The sequence below is a fragment of the Pongo pygmaeus genome, chromosome 5 (genome assembly GCF_028885625.2).
Source record: "Pongo pygmaeus isolate AG05252 chromosome 5, NHGRI_mPonPyg2-v2.0_pri, whole genome shotgun sequence".
In the NCBI taxonomy this organism is placed as follows: Eukaryota; Metazoa; Chordata; class Mammalia; order Primates; family Hominidae; genus Pongo; species Pongo pygmaeus.
In genome coordinates this window covers 12,068,367-12,091,301 of record NC_072378.2, presented here as the reverse complement: position 1 = coordinate 12,091,301, position 22,935 = coordinate 12,068,367, and the positions used below count along the sequence as shown (strand labels likewise).

The window sequence follows — 22,935 nt, the reverse complement described above, 5'->3', positions numbered from 1 at the left end:
ATTATTGATAGGGCAACGCAATCCCTAGAGCAGGTATTTCCAGAATTCTTTCCAAAACTATCTCAGAATATAAAATGTAGTTTTGTTGTTTTTGAGAGAATTTTGTTACTTAATCTATGGAAATATGTAAATGTAAATTGAAGCATTCATTTAAAGCATCACAGATCCACCAGTGCGTGCTGGGACTGCAGCACACCTTGGAGATCCTAATTGAGATAAGGATGAGCAAGTTGAAATGCCAGATCTTTGCAAAGTCACAGACGTGAAGCTGGGGTTGGCTAGCAGCAGGTCTCCAAACCCCTTAGTAGATAGGCTGTCCCCTACCTCTCACCCGGCAAACCATGCTGTTGTCTTACCTATTTCATGTCTCTGCAATCTTTGTAAGCAAACCTTTAAAAATGTGAATACATTGAATTAATGATGTGCTAAGTATTTAAATTCCAACATTAAAATACTTTTCTCACAAACCTAGCATCTGTAATCATTAATAATGCAAATCACTGCAGTGGTAATTGGGGGCTCCCCATGCCGCCATATTTTTCTGAATAAGGATGGTTCAATCTTCCAGGACAGGAGATAGTAATGTCTAAAGAGAGTCACTTAAGTAATTTAGAAGTCTGAATTTGGCTCTTCGGTGATCTTGGGCACTCTGTAGTTCAGTGCTGGACAGAGCTCTGTGAGTGTAACAGCAACAAGGGAAAGAAGAGCCCACAGCTCACGAACAAATCTGGTGTTGGAGCCTGGGAATGAGGTTATACGGGTCTCATCGGAGCCAAATTCTAAGGACAATGGGGTTTAACTCATGTTTCCCAGAAATTTCCATACCCTCATTTAGGAACGTTGCCCATTTTAGGCTATATGCTCTATGTATATACAGAAAGTATTCTTATATATTTAGTCTTCTAACAATAACTATGAAATGACTTCTCACAAATAAGAAAAATAGGTCAATCAGTTGTATGGATTTCAGTTACAGTTTCACATGGTAGAAAGGCGACTAAAGTCTCTGTTTATAAAAAAACGAAGGGTTGAGGGGAATGTGGAAAGAATGGAACCCAGGGCTATTTTCCAAATGTAGATCACTGATCACTGGATGATACAAAGAAGGCACAACTGAAGCAATGGTAAAGTCAGTAAACAATATTTTACTGAAACATTTCATAACACAGAAAATCTGTCTGAAGTGTAAAGTTACTGTCTTACACAAGGAGGACAGACCCATTTTCAAAGACTAATATGAATACAATAAATATGGAGTTTACGTACTAATTTATACACAGAAACTCTGCCCCATAGCCATAAAATTTATATTCAACAGTGGAACATATAATTTAATCATTTGATTTATTTGACAGGTTTTCCTTACTAAACACAAATAACTACCTGGTTTTCACATACATATATAATATATTTTTATGTATATAGATATTCAACAATCTGTACAGTTTCTAAACATAAAGCTCCTAAAAGGCACAATTGTCTATACAACATGTACAAAAATGGCTGGAGCTGACACAAAACAACAATTATTGGTCAAAAGTTCATGATTGCACAAAGATTAGTCATGAGTTTATGTCAGAAAAATGTGCTTTAAGGAAAGGAGGGTTTTCAAAGAAACCTTTAAGTGTTATATATAAAAAAAAAAAGCAAATCAAAAATAAAATCCATCAGGTTGCTATCACAAGCCTGTCCTCATCATCATCGCTGCTCACGTCGCTGAACTGCACAGTGGGCTGCCTCCGCGGCAGGGCTGTGGGCCTGGGCACCTGTCTGTCTGGAGAGAGAGTCTGCTGGCCTGAGGGCTTTGTAAAAACTTCAGAATGTGCCTTCAGCAGAGGTTGTGACGTGGACGCTGGTTGGCCCTGTACGGAAGTGAGTTCAGGCTTGGGCTTCACGTGATTTGCCGAGGCAGCCTTCTCTGTGTCCATTTTACTCAGGCCATCAAGCCTTGCATGGTCACCTGCAGGGGCAGGTGGATTCAGAACTTTTTTTGCATTTTCCCCCTGGACTTTAGGTGACCCCTGAGGAGACTCGGTCCTGCTGACCTGGTTTGCGCTGGCTACAGAAGTCTGCTTGGGTTGTGTCTCGCATGCTTTGCTTTGGGAAGCTGGCATTTCTGGAGCTCCCTGTGCATCAACGGTTACTTGACTGACTGAGGGGATTAAGGTAGGCAATGCTATGTTCAAGATCTGGAGACCTGGAATGTGTGCCTGAGGGGCGGGGCTGCTTTGTGAGGAAGGGTTTGCAGTCAGAACCTGCAGGCCGACAGCATTCAGAGCCAGTCCTGGTGGATGGACTTGTGGGGCCATATTTGTATTGGCTAGGCCTACAATATTGACGGTTTCCATGCTTAACGAGGGGAGTGACTGCAAGCCTGGGGTACTTAGGTTCTGAAGGCCTGGCACGCGGATTTGGCCGATAGGAATACATGGCACAACACTGCTTAATTCAGCCACTCCAGCGGGGTTTGTAGTGCCAGACACTTCTGTGACCGTATTCCCAGGAGTACCCAAAGTTCTGTGAACGACACTGACAGCAGGGATCGTGAGCTGCACTGGTCCAGCCTGAAGGGGCACAAACGTGGAGTATGTGAGGCCAGCAGGTACCACATGGATCCCCCCAACTGGAACCATATTATAAGGTGTCCTCGATTGCTGCTGGGAATGCAAAGGAAGGTGGCTAAACAAATGAGTGTGGGGAGAAGGCAAGCCTGGAGTCGGCTGTAGAGTTATTTGCTGCTTCTGTTCTTGAGGGTCAGGATGTGGTGAGGCCACAGAAGGCACCCCTGCTGCTGTCTGGGGGCTGTGCTCGGCTGCAGCAGGAGGAAGTCTTACAGATGATGGGCTCTAAATGACAAGAGAGAACAATCCTTTTATGACAGGTCTTTCGTAATCACTGAGCTATAAAGCTAGTGCTAAATCTATTTCTTCACAATGAGATAAAACTAAGTATATTTGCATTGATACAAATGATGTTTGCTGCAATGAAATTATTTTTCGATTTTTAAAAATAAGCTTCCAATTAAAAAATTATTACATCTTTAATTTAGTTTCTGGTAGAAATAATGGAAATACATCTTGTATAGTCTTTTGCATGTCTGAAGCAAATTTCCTGGATTTTGTCATATTGTACACAGAGAATAACTCTGAGAAGTGGACACAGCTATATTCTTAAGCTGTTTTTTTATTATTATTATTTCTGTTTCTGGCACCACCAGCTCCACCTTATTTTAGAGATTAAGAGTTACTGAGAAATTGAGATACAAGTTGGCTGTGTCAACTCAACGGGGAAAAATGAACTAAAGAATTATTTGTGAAGAGACGTTACTATGAAAAAGGTCTCTGGTTGTTTGTTTATCATTTGCAAGTTTATGAAACGTCTACTGAAAACCAGATTTCCAGGCACTGGTAAGTGTCTGAGAGGTTTTGGGATAGAGACGCTTATAGCACAATCTGCCACAATTAGAAATAAATCCTACTGCAATATTCAATACATACTAGAGGTAAGAGAACTGTCAATAGGGAAGAATGTATTCCTCCCAGAATTAATCATTTGTCACAAAACAGCCAGAGGTAGAGCAGGGACTCACTCACAGCACATGGAGCGTGACTTTTCAGAGGCCTGTGCCTGCCTTGAGCTAGTTCTTGGGCAGAAAGCTCTCCCAAGCTGCTGGAGCAATGTGATCATTCAAGCAAAGTGAACTTCTTGATGTGTTTTCAGGTCACATTAACTTTGCCATAGAAACTGGTAGCTGTCTTGCCAATGGGGGCAAAGTGCAAAATGTTTGGATAAATCAGTGAAAACCCATCATCACATCAGCACCAGTGGAGAAACTGCTCAGAAGGGGCCAGCAGATAAATCAGTTGCGGGACTTGTGTTCGCCACTGTCATGTTTTTTTTTTTTTTTAATTTCAAAAATTTTTCAAAAAGCAAATAAAAATAAATGGGTATATTTTTCAAGAACCATTTGGTTCTTTCATAGATTTACAATAAAATATCTGAACTGCTTAAAATACTCAACAAGACTCAAAAGGGCAAAAATGCCCTCTACCCTTAAATACAAGAAAAAAATAAAGCCATACAAACTGATTTGGCCTAAAAAAATCACTTAGGTGCATTATTTTCTTAAGCCATTAAGTTCTCCATATTTAATGGGTTAAAACGAAAAAAGAAATAAAAGAACAACTGCCAATCATTTACCTGTGTTATAGCAATAGCTTTTCCTGCCACAGAACTTCTCAGAATTTCTTCTGACTCAGGGTAGTCCACAGACATCTGATGACACGGGGACCTGGAAGTGTCTACAGACGGAATAGTGTCGTTTTCATCTCTCGCAGCACGCTGCCTGGCCTTCCCCGGAGAGAGTGTCTTCCTGTTGTAGTCAGACTGTGCTGTGCTCAGGACGGTCATTTTGGTGAGCAGCGCCCTGGGCAGAACGTCCATTGGGTCCGTGTGTACCCCAGAAAAGCAATCGGTGATCCTGACATCCTCGTCAGCACTCACTGGGTCCTGAAGGCTACTTCTAGATGGAAGGTGCTGCGGGCTAGCTGTGACCGAGGGCGTGGCTGACAGGACTGATTCAGCCTGGCTGTCCTCATCATCGTCTTCATTTTCATTGTCATCCTCATCTGGGCCATCAGATTCTTCAAGATCATATCCAGATCGCTCATAACTGAATCTCTGTTTTTCATCTAATAAAAACAACCAAGAGGGTATGTGATGGAATGCTTTGCAAGTGCACAAATGCTATCTTAAAAATTTTTTATAGGTTTGGCAACTCTGCGAGGATTATAAAAGACAAGGGCCCTGCCCACAACCAGCCTCCGCCCTGGCTGAGGAGAAGGCCCTGGGGAAGAATAAGACAGTTGGCCATGAGGATTCGGAGGAAGGCAGCTCTGCGGGAGGGGCCGGGTCAGGGATGAGGAATGGGAAATGACTCTCAGAAGGGGAATGAGGCAGGCGGAGGGTAATCAAGAAAACAAGGAAATGAAGGCCTCTAAGATTGCACTTGAAAATCTGTAAAACACAACTGAACTACATATAAAATTAATAAAGAGTTCAACACAACTCTTTTCCTGAGCTTTTTCTCTATTTTGTATCTTCCCTTTATTGAACAAATTAAATCAAACACAAAAACCTGATGGCTGTTGATATCTGTGAGCAACATACATTTTCTTCAGATTTGAATAGTATTATAGATGAGGAAAGAAAAGGACTTTTATCTGAGGAATGTGGGCCCTTTCAAATTACCAGGCCCCAAAGAGGCATTAAGATGAGACAGCAATCACATCCTACTCCACACTTTACTGAAGCTGCTTCCCATTGCCGCAGGTAGCTGTGAATTAACCTAGTAATGTGGCACCGGATGCTATATCCCACACTCTGTAGCTTAACCATGGGCAGGCAGTCCTAATCACTGTTACTTCTGTATATCCATGAGAATTCCAGACAGAACTGTCTAACAGTCTACTCGGTAACACTGGCCCCCTCCCCTGCCTCCTGTTTTTTTGTTTTTGTTTTTTTCTTTTTGCCTTTAAAAATCTGCCTGTAACAAAGGCCAAGCAAGCAGTTTGGGTGAGTCATCTGGGCAGCTGTCCTTATTCTGGCTCCAGTCAACTCTTCCAACCACACTTTGTGCTTTAGCTTCTTCTTTTCGTTGACACAGGCATGTTTCAATGGTCCTCCGTGTCATCATATTCACCTAAAGTGTAAGCCTTCTTATTTACTCAGAGAGATGCTAAAATTTCCTGTCAATTTCTTCTGTGATATGATTCAACCCATTCCTCTTAGAAAGGGGGATATTATCTAAAAGTCGTTAGTATCAGCCTTATAACATCATGTGAAACTGAGTTTAACAAGGAATCTTCATGATGATCCAGGAAATAGTTTCAAAAATCTCATAAGCTCATGTGGAACTTTTAAACTCTTCACATTTTCAAAATCTTGCAAATTAGAGGCTCTTTCCCACTGAAAGCTTAATAAAATTTAGTTATGGGGGAGGAATGTCACTGAGATATAATAAAGATGACATCAGACAATGTACAATTTAGCTGTGATACATTCTGCACTTATAGGTATTTTTTGAAAAGAGAAAAACATGTAAACAGAGCAACAAGCAATAGGCTGCCTTTCCCAAATGGCCTAGATATTAATTTTTTACTACTTTTTCTTTGTATATGACAAAAATGAGTTCTTAGAGAAAAGTCTTAGAAGACCCACACAAAAGATTTGAGGGTGATTATTTCTAGGGGATGAAAAGAACTTGACATTTTACATTATTTATCACAAACGTGTGCTCCTTCTATAATTAAAAAACTCAAAGATGAAACATGCATTTAAGTTCCGTTAGCATGTGATTTCATAAGCCTTTTGCTTTTAGGGTTCTACTATTATGCTGTAAAATAAGAAATGAAATAAAATAATACCAAAGTATTGAATGGCTCTAGGGGCCTATGCTGGAGACAGAATGTGTGATTTCCAGGTAAATACCCAGACTCCTGCGCCTCAGCTACTTCTCTACCTTGCCTATTTTAAAATTTTTTTATAGGTTTGGCAACTCTGTGAGGATTATAAAAGACAAGAACCCTGCCCACAATGAGCCTCCGCCCTGGCTGAGGAGAAGGCCCTGGGGAAGAATAAGACAGTTGGCCATCAGGATTGTTTGGCGTTGTAAAATTCGAGTCATCCTCAATTTGACTTGAATTTGCCACATCAGTAGCAAATTAGGTATTTTTTTCTGGAGACGCATCTTCTTTAAAGAAGTAAAATTTGTAAAAAGACTAAAGAGAACTGAATGACTGGGAGAATAAGTTACTGGAGAGAAAGGATGATTTCATTCAAGGCTGATCTTGCTGTAAAGTCTAACAAGGATGGGACCTGTTTACGTTAAACACACACACAAGCGTGTACATGCGGGCACACACACACATGCACAGCCTAACTTTAAACTTATTAACTTTTTCCAAACCCATCAATAAGCCGAGGTCCCAGATAATCAACAGCCCAAAATCTAAGGAGACACAAGCTTATGTCATCGAGGGCAGATACAACAGAACCCCAGTCAGGGGAGTCCCGCTCAAGTATCTGGTTAGAGTCAAGAGTGGGCTGCCAAGATTGTGTGAAACCTCTGAGGGTTACATTCTCACACAGGATCTATGCCATGACCATCACCCGGGTGCTCACAGGAAGGTGTGGTAAGAAGTGTCCACTGTGTTCCAGATATGGGGGAGAGAAGCAGTAACCCTAGAGGAGTGGCAAGGAACTACACCTGGATCCATCTCCCCTGTCTCCACCAGGAAAACAAAAGACCTATCCTGTGAGAAGGGCGGCACGCACTGTTGTCCCTAGGACACTGCTGAAAACTCACTGCAGTGTGGAAAAGGAACAGGAAAAACATACACATACAACCTGTCTCCTTGGGGAGGGACAGGATTACACAGAAATCCCCACAACACTTGGGGGAGAGGGAGGAGAACTGAGAAGGCCACAGCCCAGAAACCTAAGAAAATGGTGTTGGTATGAGACTAAAACTCAATCGGAACAGAGACAGCACCCCATCCTCCTCCTCGCCCCACAATGCCAAGCTAGGGAGCTTAGAATTACAGGTAACAAAATAGTGCTTGGAGAGAAACAGGAGAACAAGAATGTGCAGAGAGACCCTTTCTGAGGCATAGTGCAAAAGGAAGACCTAAAACTAGGACTGAACAGGTGACGTTCTCATGATCCAACCCCCAGCCAAAACACAAGGTATCTCTACAGGAACATGAAGCCTTTGCTGCAGTGAGGATAGCTGTAGTGACAACAAATCTCTCCAACCTAGCAAACTCCTAACTAGATAAACTCTAACTCTCACACTAAAGGCCTCTAGGAAGGAGAGGCATGCACAATCCTAGGATACAAACAATTTCCATGGGTCTCTACTGTCTTACACAAGATGTACAGCTTTCAACACAAAATTACAAGGCATACAAGGCAAGAAAAAAAAACATACTTCAGAGAGACAAAGCAATAATCAGAACCACAGTCAGATATGACACCTATGTTAGAAATGACTGAGAATTTAAAATAACTATGGTTAATATTTTGAAGGCTCTAAAGGGAAAGGTAGACAATAACAGATGGGACTTTCAGCTAAGTGATGAAAACTATTAAAAAGAATCCAATGAAAACGGTACAAATAAAAAATACAGTAACAATATCAAGAAAACTGTTAAATCCAGAATTCTATGCCCATTGAAAATAATTTTCAAAGGTGAAAGAGAAATACAGACTTTCTTAGAAAAACAAAAACTGAGGGGATTCATTGCCAGCTGCTTGACCTAGTGGACAATAAATGTTAAACAGAAGTTCCTCAGGCAGAAGGAACGTAACATCAGATGGAGGCTCGGATCTACACAAACAAACAAAGAGCAGTGAAAATAGAATAAACGGGGACACAATTTTTTTTCTTATTTTTTAATTGCTCTAAAAGATACCCGAATATCTAAAACAATGTACTGTGCGTTCGTAGTAAATGTAAATGTAAAAAGGTATGGCCACAATAGCATAAAGCACGGAAAGGAGGAGCTGTGTATATACTGCAGTAAAGTCTATAGGCTCCATGTAAAGCAATGTAATATTATCTGAAGGTAGATAAATACAATTTTTTAAAGGTATAAATAATAAGTCAGTAGAGGAAATAGAACAGAATCATAAAAAACACTCAATTAATACTAGAGAAGTCATCAAAAGAAAACTGAAACTCAAAAATGAAACAAACCGAAAACGGCTGCCAATATGGTACATTTTAATCCAATTACACAAATAATAACATTAAAAGACACAAATTAAAAGACAGAAATGATGAGGATTGAATAAAACTCAAGTTCCATGTATAAACTGTATATAAGAAATGCATTTTAAATATTGATATAAAAACATAAGTAGGTTGAAAATAACAGTATACCATAAATCAATAACTAAAATACAGCCACAGAAACTATAATAATATCAGACAAAGTGGGCTTCAGAGCAAAGAATATTATGAAGGATAAACAGGAGCATTACATAATGATATAGGTCTTCCCATGAACATAACAATCCTAAGTGTGTACGCAATAGAACTTCAAAATAAATGAGTGGAAACTGAAAAAAAAAATCCATAATCAGAGCTGAAGACTTCAATAATCCACTCTCAGTAATTGATGGAACACATAAATAGAAAATCAGGAAGAACATAAAAGACCTGTAAAACACTATCAAGACCTAACAGACACTTACAGAAATGTTCCAGTGAACAGCAGAACATACCTTTCATATAAGTGTATGTGGAACATTCACCAATATATACCATATTCTGAGCTACAAAATAAACCTCAACTATTTTAAATCAGTAGAAACCATATAAAGTGTGTTTTTACATGAAAACAGAATTAAACCAGAAATCAATTAATTGGAAGATATCTGAAAAACCATCAAATCATTGCAGAATTAAAGAACACATGCACGATACTGGTACAAGAACAGACACATAGATCAATGGAACAGAATAGAGAACTCAGAAATAAGACCACATACCAGCAACCATCTGATCTTCAACAAACAAAAAGAAGTGATGGGGAAAAGAGTCCCTATTTAATAAATGATGCTGGGAAAACTGGCTAGCCATATGCAGAAAACTGAAACTGGATCCCTTCTTTACTATATATATATATATAAGTTAACTCAAGATGGATTAAAGACCTAAACGTAAAATGCAAAACTATGAAAACCCTAAAAGAAAATCCAGGCAATATCATTCAGGATATAGGCACGGGCAAAGATTTTATGACGAAAACACCAAAAGCAAAAATTGACAAATGGGGTCTAATTAAACTGCAGAGCTTCTGCACAACAAAAGGAACTATCATCAGAGTGAACACACAACCTACGGAATGGGAGAAAATTTTCACAATCTATCCATCTGACAAAGGTCTAATGTCCAGAGTCTACAAGGAACTTAAACAAATTTATAAGAAAAAAGTAACCTGATTAAAAAGCGGGCAAAGGACATGAACAGACACTTCTCAAAAGAACATATATATGCAGCCAACAAACATGAAGAAAAGCTCAACATCACTGATCATTAGAGAAATGCAAATCAAAACCACAATGAGATACCATCTCAGGCCAGTCAGAATGGCTATTATTAAAAAGTCAAAAAATAACAGATGCTGGAGAGGTTGCAGAGAAAAAGGAATGCTTTGACACTGTTGGTGGGAGTGTAAATTAGCTCAACCATTGTGGAAGACAGTGTGGTGATTCCTCAAAGACCTAGAACTCTGCAGAAATACCATCTGACCCAGCAATCGCATTACTGGGTATATACCCAAAGGAACAGAAATCATTTTATTATAAAGATAACATGCATGCATATGTTCATTCATAATAGCAAAGACATGGAATCAACCTGAACGCCCATCAGTGATAGACTGGATAAAGAAAATGTGGTGCATGTACACCATGGAATACTCTGCAGCCATGAAAAAGAATGAGATCATGTCCTTTGCAGGGACATGGATGGATTTGGAAGCCATAATCCTCAGCAAACTAATGCAGGAAGAGAAAACCAAATACTGCATGTTTTCACTTATAAGTGGGAGCTGAACGATGAAAACACAAGGACACATTGTGGGGAACGATACTCACTGGGGCCTGTCTGTTGGGGGGTGATGGGGGTGTGGGGGAAGAACATCAGGAAGAAATACTGGGCTTAATACCTAGATGATGAGATGGTTTGTGCAGCAAACCACCATGGCACACATTTACCTATGTAACAAACCTGCACATCCTGCACATGTACCCCTGAACTTAGAAGTTGAAGAAAAAAACCACATCTCTAAATATTCATTGGGTTAATGAGAAAGTCTCAAAAAATGTCAAATATTTTCAACTGGATGAAAATTAAAATACAACATTCAAACTTTGTGGGATGTAACTAATGCAGTGGTCAGTGGGAAATTTATCGTATTCAACACTTTCATTAGAAAAGAAGAAGGCTCTCGGACAAATCTAAATTTTCAGTTTTAGAAATCAGAAAAAGAAGATCAAACTAAACTCGAAGCAAGGAGAGGGAAGAAAATAATAAAAATGAGAACAGAAATGATGACACCGAAAAAAGAAAAATAGAGAAAGGCAATGAAACCAAAAGCTGGGTTCTTAGAAAAATTCTCTGGTAACACTAGCCAAGAAAGAAAGAGAGAAGATACAAATTACCAATGTTAGAAAAGAAAGGGGGGATAAACATACAATTTTAAAAAAATTTATTATACTTTTAAGTTTGGGGATACATGTGGCAAATGTGCAGGTTTGTTACATAGGTATACATGTGCCATGGTGGTTTGTTGCACCCATCAACCCGTCATCTAGGTTTTAAGCCCCGCATGCATTAGGTATTTGTCCTAATGCTCTCCCTCCCCTTGTCCCCCACCCCCGACAGACCCTGGTGTGTGATGTTCCCCTCCCTGTGTCTATGTGATGAACATACAATTCTATGTATTTGTCAAAAACCACATACTATACACCATAAAGTAAATTTTATTGTAAGTAAATAAAAACAGAATCAACTAGGATGTGGGGTGAACCTGAGAGGAATGCAAGCTGAGACAGACGGCTCTGACTGCAGCTGCATGAATGGCACAGCCACGCTAAGGGCATGGAAAGTAAGGTCCTGTTCTAGATAACCTTGGCAAAGAGGGTTTTGACTGGAGACTGTGAAGGCTAGAGACAAGAATGGCACACGCTGCACTGTAATTTTAAATCTGTTTTGTACAGGAGTAAAGGTAAGGATTTCTGAAACTAGTTTATTTATATACTAGAACTGAGCAAATATGTAAACATACTGTAGGTGCGAACCAGGTTTCTCACTGTGGGTGAAGAAGAGAAGGAAATGGAGAAGACCAGAATAAATTCAGTGGTGCTGGACTGGAAGTTATCAGCATGGATTCATATCTTCACTTGTATATATGGAATACACACGTACACTGCAACCTCCGCCTCCCAGGTTCAACTGATCCTCTTGCCTCAGCCTCCCGAGTAGCTGGGATCACAGGCACCCGCCACCATGCCCGGCTAATTTTTGCACTTTTAGTAGAGACGGAGTTTCACCATGTTGGTCAGGCGGGTCTTGAACACCTGACCTCAAGTGATCTACCTGCCTTGGCCTCCCAAAGTGCTGGGATTATAGGCGTGAGCCACTGCGCCCAGTCCACTCTAGGGTCTCTTACTCTACTGATACCGCTATTCTCTCAGATAAGCTTGCACAACAAGCACCTCCCTATTAGCCCCATAGTCAAATCAAGACTTCTCACAAGCACCTTCTGTCTTCCTATTGTTTAATAGGACACTATCAATTCTTGAAATCAATTTCAACACTTCTATTGGTTAACTTGGAAGCACAGGAAATTTCACCCCAATTCACTCTAACCTAGAGACACATTTTAAATTCTTAGTACCTAAAAGTGCTCTTATCTTGTACCTATTTTTTTTTTGCATTTCTTACTCGATTGTGCATATGATGAGGAAATGGCTCTATTCCGGTTGCAGCCATCTATAGCCTGGGTCCTAAGTTAGCACCACTCTGTACACACCAATACTGTTTGATCATAATTCAAACAAGGACTCATTAAGGACTTGACTTTTTCTCAGAGAATGATTTAAAAGATGAAAAATGCAGTTAATTACTTTTAAAGTGTTGAGCCCACAGCTCATAAATGTCAGAGCTGAGATTCAAACCCATGTTAGTCTATGCCTAGACATTCCACATTCAATCATATTTTAAAAATCTAACTACAGAATCATCAGAAAGGTCAACAATGAATTATAGTCAATAAGCTACCTTATAAATATGCATGAATTCAATGTTTGTAGGTACAGACATTAAGAGCGTCATATAATTATTTGACTACAAGTAACAGAATATATAAAATGTAGTCCCCAAGGAGAATGCAAATAATTTAACTTTTAAAATTTCAAATATACTGCATTATATAAAAGTTTAAGAATCAGTTATATTATAAATATTTTAAATTGTTAAGACATACATGTTTCAAGAAGCATGCTGATTTCTTTTTTAGTATATGCAAATAATATGAATAATTTAAAATGAACACCATATATTTTTTATGTATGTAAAAACTATTTGAAGTGTAAAACTATTTGGCTCCATTTTAATCTGATTTTGCCTTGATTATATTAAATTTCAGGTCAGGTCAGGATTAGCAGTATGGGTGAGAAGACACACAGGGTGGCTTCTCTGCTCCCTTCTCTCCTCCTGGATGAGCCACATGCCTGTAACTTGGAGAGGATGTAGGAGGGTCTGGGATTCCTTTCCTGGGTTTCTTTCACTGAGATAAGCACAGAATGATGTTTCTGTCTCTGAATACATAGTATCTGAAATCTCTGCTAGAGGAGACCATTGTCAAAGTTTAAAAACCTGCAAATGAATTTTGAATCATTGCATATTTGTTAAACAGGACTAATATTCTGGGTAACAGAGAAAAGATAAAATGGGTAGCTTAAATGAACAGAAGACAATGGTATCCTTTTAAATATCCATGGCACCAAAACAAAGCACAGACAACTCTGCCCTCTGTTTGGATTCATACGAATAAAAGTCCTTTATATACTTCCCTGTCCCCCTTAACCTCTGCCCCTGCCCCCTAAACAAGACTACTGCTGCTCAATCAAAAGTCGTGCTGATAGAAGACCCAGAAAGGAAAAGTGCCTTGCCTGGGATCAACAAGTCTGTGAGGACAAGAACAAGGCCTTGTTATGGACTCAAAACACTTGTCATATATGACTCTGTGATACTGCTCACTTTGCTACTGCATGTTACTTAATGTAACAACTATGATACTATGTTAAGTAACTGGTTTTTTTGTTGTTGTCTTTTTGTTTTTTGTTTTTTTGAGATAGAGTCTCAGAGTCTTGCTCTGTCACCCAGGCTGGAGTGCAGTGGCATAATCTCGGCTCACTGCAACCTCTGCCTCCCAGGTTCAAGAGATTATCCTGCCTCAGCCTCCTGAGTAGCTGGGATTACAGGTGTCGCCACCACGCCTGGCTAATTTTTGTATTTTTAGTAGAGATGGGGTTTCACCATGTTGTCCAGGCTGGTCTCGAACTCCTAACCTCAGGTGATCCACCCGCCTCGGCCTCCCAAAATGCTAGGATTACAGGTGAGTAACTGTTATATCAGGGATTGGTAAACTATGGTCACCAGCTGCATGTGGCTCTCCACCGGTTCTTGTGAATAAAGTTTTATTGGAACACAGCCAGGCTCATTTGTTTACATACTGTCTATGGCTGCTTTTGTGCTACAATCACAGTTTAGTATTCATGACAGAGAATACGTGGCTTGCAAAGCCTAAAATATTTACTATCCAGCCCTTGACATAAAAAGCTTGCCAACATCTATGCCACATCACCCTCCATGTTTAAACCTAATTACCACCCCATGACAGAGTTGATACCACACCCATCGTCCACAAGGAAGTTAAGACGCTTGTACTGTATATGACTAGAATGCATCAAAGCCAGGATTCAAAAACAGGTTTCTATGAACTTAGGAGCCCTGTCATTATGCCAATAAGATACACTAACTTTCTCCCTTTCTATTACAATTGTTCCTTTCTTGGTGTGTATAATACAGACTAATACTTCAGGAGGGTAAGCACTGTGGCTTACCCCTTTGCAGCCATCAGAGACTCTAGAACAGACCTAAGGAATCTATATTTGCTTAGCAAATTCATAAATAAATGGTCCTAAAAGTTCCATTTACTTATGTCCTCCCAGACACATTCCCCTCTAGTTATAAACAAATGTTTCTAATACTCAGTAAAATTAGATATCAGCACAAGATTAATTCCTTTACTTTCTGTGAATTTCAATTCATGAGGGAGAAAGCAGGCATATGATGTAGCAACATTTTTGTCAAAAGTAAAGGTTTTGATAAATTTACGTCAAACAACTTCCCTAAAGATATATTTTAAAAGTGATCATTTGAAGATGAGTCAGGTGAACTGCAACCTGCCCGCCCACTGCTGCCAGACAGTGACACCTGCTGGAAGAGTCAGAGTCGCAAAAGCAGCAGGAGGGGCTCCCTGAGAGGAGGGGCTCCCTGAGCGAAGGGGCTCCCGAGGGTAGCAACCAGGCCCACCTACACTCAGTAGCAACCTTCTTCTGTTGTTGAAGTTTGCCTGTTTTTGTTTTTCACATGTTTAGAAATATTACTCTGAAAGCCAGATAAACAATGGCAACCTAGGGAAAAAAATTTTTAAAGAACGTGAATACAATTATATATATATTTTAAAGATAAAATCATTAAAAACATAATGGGGCAGAGTTTAATGTTTGTTAACTTTAGGAAGTAAACCAAAAGACTGTGTCGTGCGTGTCATTCAAAATAATATTAGTACTGCTTTATTTTAAGTATAAATCCTAAAGCCTATTATGGTTTCATATTCTACACATGGAAGTGTTTCTTAAAAAGAGTAATAATGTGTTCTATAAAAATCCTGATGATAACATATTCTACAGGTTTCATTTGGAAAAAAAGCTTTGCCAGTAATTTTTAAAAATTCACCTAAATTATTTTTAAGAGGAAATGTGATATAGGTTTTAAAACCTGTGATCAAACATCATCTTTACTGTAAGTACTTAAACTCCAACAAGAATAATGTTTCTCACCACACTTCGTCATATTAAACGGTTCTCCTAGCTGGCAGCTGAGGGTACACATTAACATTCCTTGCATTGAAGTCCAGCATTTGTTGACGAAAACATTCTTCGGATCAAAAGATGAAAAGCAAATTGCTGGTGGCATGATATTTGACACAAAAGGTGAAAACTAAAATGTAGTCACTAATACCCCAAGAACAGGAGAACAACATTCCTGAGGCTATATCATGTTTTATGGCAAGAAAATAAGGGAATGTGCAGTGGAGCTGAGGGATTAGGCTTCCTATGAGCATTTCTTATCACTGCAGCTCAAGTTGCTAGTTTTAAACTAAATAGAAACTTCTTTTAAATGCCAAATGTCCACATTTTAATGGCTGGCTTATAAAAATGTATAATTCCTCCTGCTTCATTAAAAGCAAACGTTTCCCAACATCCCCTAATTTATTCCATTGAGAATTAGAACATGAATTCCATCTGCTAAAAGATAAGACAGGTAGCCGCACAGCCTGCTGTTGCTAAGGGTGGTAAAGAATTCAGAAGGGGTCTCCGGCCTTTCATCACATCATTTTCACATCACCCTTTAATGAACACTATCAACCAGGGACCAGGCACAAATGATGGTGAATGATAACCTGGGTATGGTGTGGTTGGCAGAGTAGAGAACAGGTCTAGGATCCTTAAAAGGAAAAGACTGAAGATAATGCTTGGAAAACACTGACATTAATTAGAAAGAAATATGCAGAAAACCTTTAGTGAAAAACAAAACAATGCACATGTAAGGGAGTAACTCAGCACAAACACAACGTAAGATCTGGGCTTTCTCCAGAATGCTATGAGCTGACCGAGATACTACCAAGTGGTAATGATGTTTAAAAAATAAATACTATACCGGGGTGCTTTGTAGTAACACTGTCTGACTGCCTCTAAGTGTTTAGCACATTTTGTTTAATGAATGAAAGCTCAGAGACGTTTCCTGGTGATGATTATGTTTATGCTACAGAAAAGATCAGTTAAATGACTGAGCCCCCAAATGTGTCCTATAAACCTAAAAACACAATCCTTAGGTTTCTGGGTGCCATTCTGCAAACTCTGGCAGGGGTTGTGACTTTTTAGATTTACAATCAGGTCTCCCAAATTTTTTCCTTTTTAAAAAAAGGTTTACCCCATTTCCCATGTCAGAGATCATCAAGACTCCAACATATAAGGCATGTTCTTACATATCCTATTGGTATCAAATATACGTCACTTTCAGAAAAGCATGCCGAGTCTAATGTTCCCTCTTCACATGCTGCAGGACCTCACTACTGATGTCGCTACCACCCTGTTGTGAGGAAACAGGAAGTGTGCCTACCAAAACAGAGAAGACAATTTTCATATTGATCAAGACTTGATGTTTCATAGTACTGGTTCCTGAAAAGACACGTGGCTCCTGACGTGGGCCATTTTTCTTTCAGCACTGTATTATCTAATAGTCACCTATAATCTGTTAGCATGATGAAATGACATACTTTGACTGTGTTTGGGAGAACCCAGGGAATAAAAGAGTTTCCTGGGTTATTTTGGATTTTCAGTTTTCATATAGCTAGACCAGACATCCCTTGAAAACTGCAGGTGTGAAGACATAATGAAAGGTGTCTGAAAAGCCACCAAAATCACTGTTTGGAATAAAAGTTAAGAGGCTGACTTTGATAACTGCTGTGGAACCTTACTGCTGGCAAAACCAGAGGATTGTCCTGAATTTCTACTGTTGACACACAGCAAATGAAATCCCGGTGTGGTTTCTAGCAGTCTATTTGTGTAACATGACTAATATTCGAATTATGTTAGATTAAGAAGATGAGAGATGATTTCAAGACCCCATGATACCACAAAATGTTGTTCACCATTAAAAGGAAAAGACAGCAAGTTTGTGTGTTAAAAGATCCCACTTTACACAATACAATGTTTTCACTTATCCTCACTGACTGGGGTAAGAAAATGGAGAATACACTGTCAGGCAGGACTCTGACGAATGGCAGAGGCTCTACATAGTGGCTCACTTCTCAAAAGGAGCTGCTGCCAAGAGCCTGCTCCCCAAGAGGGGCAGGTGCCCCCTATGATGAGAGAGGTGCAGATGCATCGGGGTGTGAAGAGTATGTGGGGGAGAACCAGGCACACGAGCTCACTTGACAGTGACCAGCCCCCAGGCCTCCCTAGCTTTGTTCTGCTGGGTTGTCCACTTCAAAACTTGAAACTGTAGTACCAGAAACATTTTATTCTCCTTCATCATGTTTTAAGTCAGCCACTTCTACTCCTACTATATGTCTAATATAGTAATCATTTGCATTTTTCCTTGGAAAATAAAATTGTTAGTAAAACGAAACACTTTATAACACATTGCTCTCTTTATAACATCCTTATAGAGTTGACTGGGGCAAGGTTTTAAAACATATACAGAAGCATTAAAGTAGGACAAGTAGAGGCCTTATCTTTTACCAGGCTACTCTGTGGTGAAAGTTCTACACCACAGTGATCCCGGGCCAGAGCAGAAACTAATTCCAGGGGAAATAATGCTTGCTAGTTTAATAAATTGATAGCGATATTTCCAAATTAGTCATTATACATTTATACATAGACATAAAAAACGGGATATCACAAGGGAAAATCATGTCAGACTTTCCATCCAAACTGTTAAACTCCATCTGGTGGAGGATGAGAGAGGCTGAAGTCCTGGGGTACTTCTTTTATAAAACACTCATCCACCCAGAAGAAAGGCTTTGGCTCTGTGGGAGTGTTAGTATTATTGTTGCTGAATGGGATCATCCACTTAATGAAACATGCTTCTTTCTGTCATTACTGTCTAAATTCCCACTACAAAATAAAACAGCAGCAACAGCAAAAAACAAACAAACAACAAACCTCAACAATGAAAATTCAAGGGTCACAGATTAAAAGCCCTATAATCCTTTATCTTGTCTCCAGAACATTTGAGAACATAACCCAGGATAAAAGTCAGATATATGTGGTCCTAAAGGGGCAATGGCTTTAAACAACTTCAGTTCAGACTTTTGTAATCAAAGAAACACTGTATGTGTCACTATTTAGAAAAATTAAAATACTCAAGAATCCTATCTAAAAAATAATAGTTTTCAAGTGTCGGAACATGAAGAAATGGGTATAAACTGACATGACAGGGGTGTTCATTGTATCCAGGCCCAGTGAATAGAGTTTAAACCTGAAATGGCAGTTCTCATGCTGAAACTCCCCTGCACAGCATCTATTACCTGTCCCCCAGCCTGCTTCCCAGCCTTGGGCCCCGTGGAACTCTCTTGTTTTTCTGTCCCATTCACACTCTTATACCCTATTCCTCTTCCCCAACCTGTGTGTCTTCGGTCAAGCAACTCCTTGGTCTAGAATGTTTGCCCTTCCTTTCTCTCCTCACCAACAGCCTTCCAAATGCAGCAGTGTAGGGATAAATAAATTCCTTCCCTTCCTTCTGGGACCACTTTGGCCATCACTGGTCTTTCCCTGATTCCAGCCTTGGGAAGTGAACCTTGCCAAATTTGGGCTCATGCCACATCATAGCCATCAGCCAGGAGCTCCTGGGCGATAGTAATTGTGCACACATTGAATAGGTGCCAAAGTGATACATTAAAAAAAAAAAAATCATTCAAAAAGAGAATAAACTTTTCTCCTCTGGAGCTATTAAAAAACAGAACAGATCTTTATCAACCTGGAATGATCATTACTGAGGATGAGAACACAGAATAGTCAAAAAACTTGAATTACCTTCTAGTCATCTGATCCAATAACCAATAAATAACAAATTAACAAACAAATGCCATTATCACGTTAACAATACCTATACTGACCTTGGCCATATAACATAAACACTATTTATAAGTAAAGGTATCAAGTAGCACAGTTACCATTTGATTTTAGTGAAGGAATTTAATGAAAAACGATTATACCTAATTACTATTATTATTATTTTTTTGAGATGGAGTTTAGCTCTTGTTGCCCGGGCTGGAGTGCGATGGCACGATCTCGGCTCACTGCAATCTCCGCCTCCTGGGTTCAAGCAATTCTCTTGCCTCAGCCTCCCGAACAGCTGGGATTACAGGCACGCACCATCATGCCTGGTTAATTTTTATACTTTTAGTTGAGACAGGATTTCTCCATGTTAGTCAGGCTGGTCTTGCACTCCCGACCTCAGATGATCCACCTGCCTTGGCCTCCCAAAGTGCTGGGATTACAGGTGTGAGCCATTGCACCCGGTCGACTATATCTAATTCTAAAATTAATAATATTGAATTATTTCCTAGATTATAGAAAGCTGCTGCCAAGAACAGATTATACTGTCCTTTTCAAAAAAAAGGTTTACCCCATTTCTCATGTCAGAGATCATCAAGGCTCAAACATATGAAGCATGTTCTTACATATCCTATTAGCATCACTTAAGTATATGTCACTTTCAGAAAAGCAGGCAGAATCTAATATTCCTTCTTCACATGCTGCAGGACTACAGATTTTAGAGATTTTTTTCTAGTAATTCAATAAACAACTGTTTATTACCTACTATTTGCCAGACACAATCCTAAGGAGCTGAAGATACAGCAGCAAGCAAAACATCATCTTTGCCCTTATATAATTTATTTTCTAGTTGGAAGACAGATAATAAACACACACACACGTGTCTGGTGGTGGTTAAGTGCTACGAGGAAAAAGAAAACAGAATAAAGGGCGTAAGTGATGCTAGCAGTTAAGAGGGTGAGGTGCCTTTTGTTTTTATATATATTTACATTTACATATATTTATATTCAGGAAGGCCCCACTGATCAAGGGACATCTGCTAGATAGCTGAAGGCAGGGTGGCGTAAGTCTCACAGTATCTGGTAGACGGCATTCTTCTATTTTTTTTTTTTACTTATACTTTAAGTTCTAGGGTACATGTACACAACGTGCAGGTTTGTTACATAGGGTATACATGTGCCACGTTGGTTTGCTGCACCCATAAACTCGTCACTTACATTAGGTATTTCTCCTAATGCTATCCCTCCCCCAGGCCCCCACCCCACGACAGGCCCCAGGGTGTGATGTTCCCCTCCCTCTGTCCAAGTGTTCTCATTGTTCAATTCCCACCTATGAGTGAGAACATGCGGTGTGTGGTTTTCTGTCCTCATGATAGTTTACTCAGAATGATGATTTCCAGCTGCATCCAAGTCCCTGCAAAGGACATGAACTCATCCTTTTTTATGGCTGCATAGTATTCCATGGTATATATGTGCCACATTTTCTTAATCCAGTCTATCATTGATGGACATTTGGGTTGGTTCCAAGTCTTTGCTATTGTGAATAGTGCCGCAATAAACGTGTGTGCATGTGTCTTTATAGTAGCATGATTTATAATCCTTTGGGTATGTACCCAGTAATGGGATGGCTGGGTCAAATGGTATTTCTAGTTCTAGATCCCTGAGGAATCACCACATTGTCTTCCACAATGGTTGAACTAGTTTACACTCCCACCAACAGTGTAAAAGCCATCCTATTTCCCCACATCCTCTCCATCATCTGTTGCTTCCAACTTTTTAATGATCGCCATTCTAACTGGTGTGAGATGGTATCTCACTATGGTTTTGATTTGCATTTCTCTGATGACCAGTGATGATGAGCATTTTTTCATGTGTCTGTTGGCTGCATAAATGTCTTCTTTTGAGAAGTGTCTGTTCATATCCTTTGCCCACTTTTGGATGGGGTTGTTTTTTTCTTGTAAATTTGTTTGAGTTCTTTGTAGATTCTGGATATTAGCCCTTTGTCAGATGAGTGGATTGCAAAAATTTTCTCCCATTCTGTAGGTTGCCTGTTCACTCTGATGGTAGTTTCTTTTATTGTGCAGAAGCTCTTTAGTTTAATTAGATCCCATTTGTCTATTTTGGCTTTTGTTGCCATTGCTTTTGGTGTTTTAGACATGAAGTTCTTGCCCATGCCTATGTCCTAAATGGTATTGCCTAGGTTTTCTTCTAGGGTTTTTATGGTTTTAGGTCTAACATTTAAGTCTTTAATCCATCTTGAATTGATTTTTGTATAAGGTGTAAGGAAGGGATCCAGTTTCAGCTTTCTACATATGGCTAGCCAGTTTTTCCAGCACTGTTTATTAAATAGGGAATCCTTTCCCCTTTTCTTGTTTTTGTTAGATTTGTCAAAGATCAGATGGTTGTAGATGTGTGGTGTTATTTCTGAGGCCACTGTTCTGTTCCATTGGTCTATATATCTGTTTTGGTACCAGTACCATGCTGTTTGGTTACTGTAGCCTTGTCGTATAGTTTGAAGTCAGGTAGCATGATGCCTCCAGCTTTGTTCCTTTTGCTTAGGATTGTCTTGGCAATGTGGGCTGTTTTTTGGTTCCATATGAACTTTAAAGTAGTTTTTTCCAATTGTGTGAAGAAAGTCATTGGTGGCTTGATGGAGATGGCACTGAATCTATAAATTACCTTGGGCAGTATGGCCATTTTCACGATATTGATTCTTCCTATCCATGAGTGTGGAAAGTTCTTGCATTTGTTTGTGTCCTCTTTTATTTTGTTGAGCAGTGGTTTGTAGTTCTCCTTGAAGAGGTCCCTCACATCCCTTTGTAAGTTGGATTCTTAGGTATTTTATTCTCTTTTTAGCAATTGGGAATGGGAGTTCACTCATGATTTGGCTCTCTGTTTGTCTGTTATTGGTGTATAGGAATGCTTGTGATGTTTGCACATTGATTTTGTATCCTGAGACTTTGCTGAAGTTGCTTATCAGCTTAAGGAGATTTTGGGCTGAGACGATGGGGTTTTCTAAATATACAATCATGTCATCTGCAAACAGGGACAATTTGACTTCTTCTTTTCCTAATTGAACACCCTTTATTTCTTTCTCTTGCCTGATTGCCTTGGCCAGAACTTCCAACGCTATGTTGAATAGGAGTGGTGAGAGAGGGCATCCCTGTCTTGTGCCATTTTTCAAAGGGACTGCTTCCAGCTTTTGCCCATTCAGTGATATTGGCTGTGGGTTTGTCATAAATAGCTCTTATTATTTTGAGATACATTCCATCAATACCTAGTTTATTGAGATTTTTTAGCATGAAGGGCTATTGAATTTTGTTGAAAGACTTTTCGGCATCTATTGAGATAATCATGTGGTTTTTGTCATTGGTTCTGTTTATGTGATGGATTATGTTTATTGATTTGCATATGTTGAACCAGCCTTGCATCCCAGGGATGAAGCCGACTT

The 22,935-nt window shown here is 39.5% G+C and overlaps 1 protein-coding gene across 6 annotated transcripts in view; it reads right to left on the bottom strand.

Moving 5' to 3' along the window:
• Positions 1 to 1,125: 1,125 nt before the first annotated feature.
• Positions 1,126 to 22,935, bottom strand: part of HIVEP1 (HIVEP zinc finger 1) — a 164,021-nt gene continuing 142,211 nt past the window's right edge. For all 6 annotated transcript variants that reach the window (XM_063665802.1, XM_054490511.2, XM_054490512.2 and 3 more), the window contains 2 exons: positions 4,201 to 4,691; positions 1,126 to 2,846 (listed from right to left, as the gene is read on the bottom strand). In XM_063665802.1, the coding sequence (XP_063521872.1) occupies positions 1,668 to 2,846; positions 4,201 to 4,691 (1,670 nt within the window). In that variant the 3' untranslated portion in view covers positions 1,126 to 1,667. The remainder of the gene's footprint in view (positions 2,847 to 4,200; positions 4,692 to 22,935) is intronic.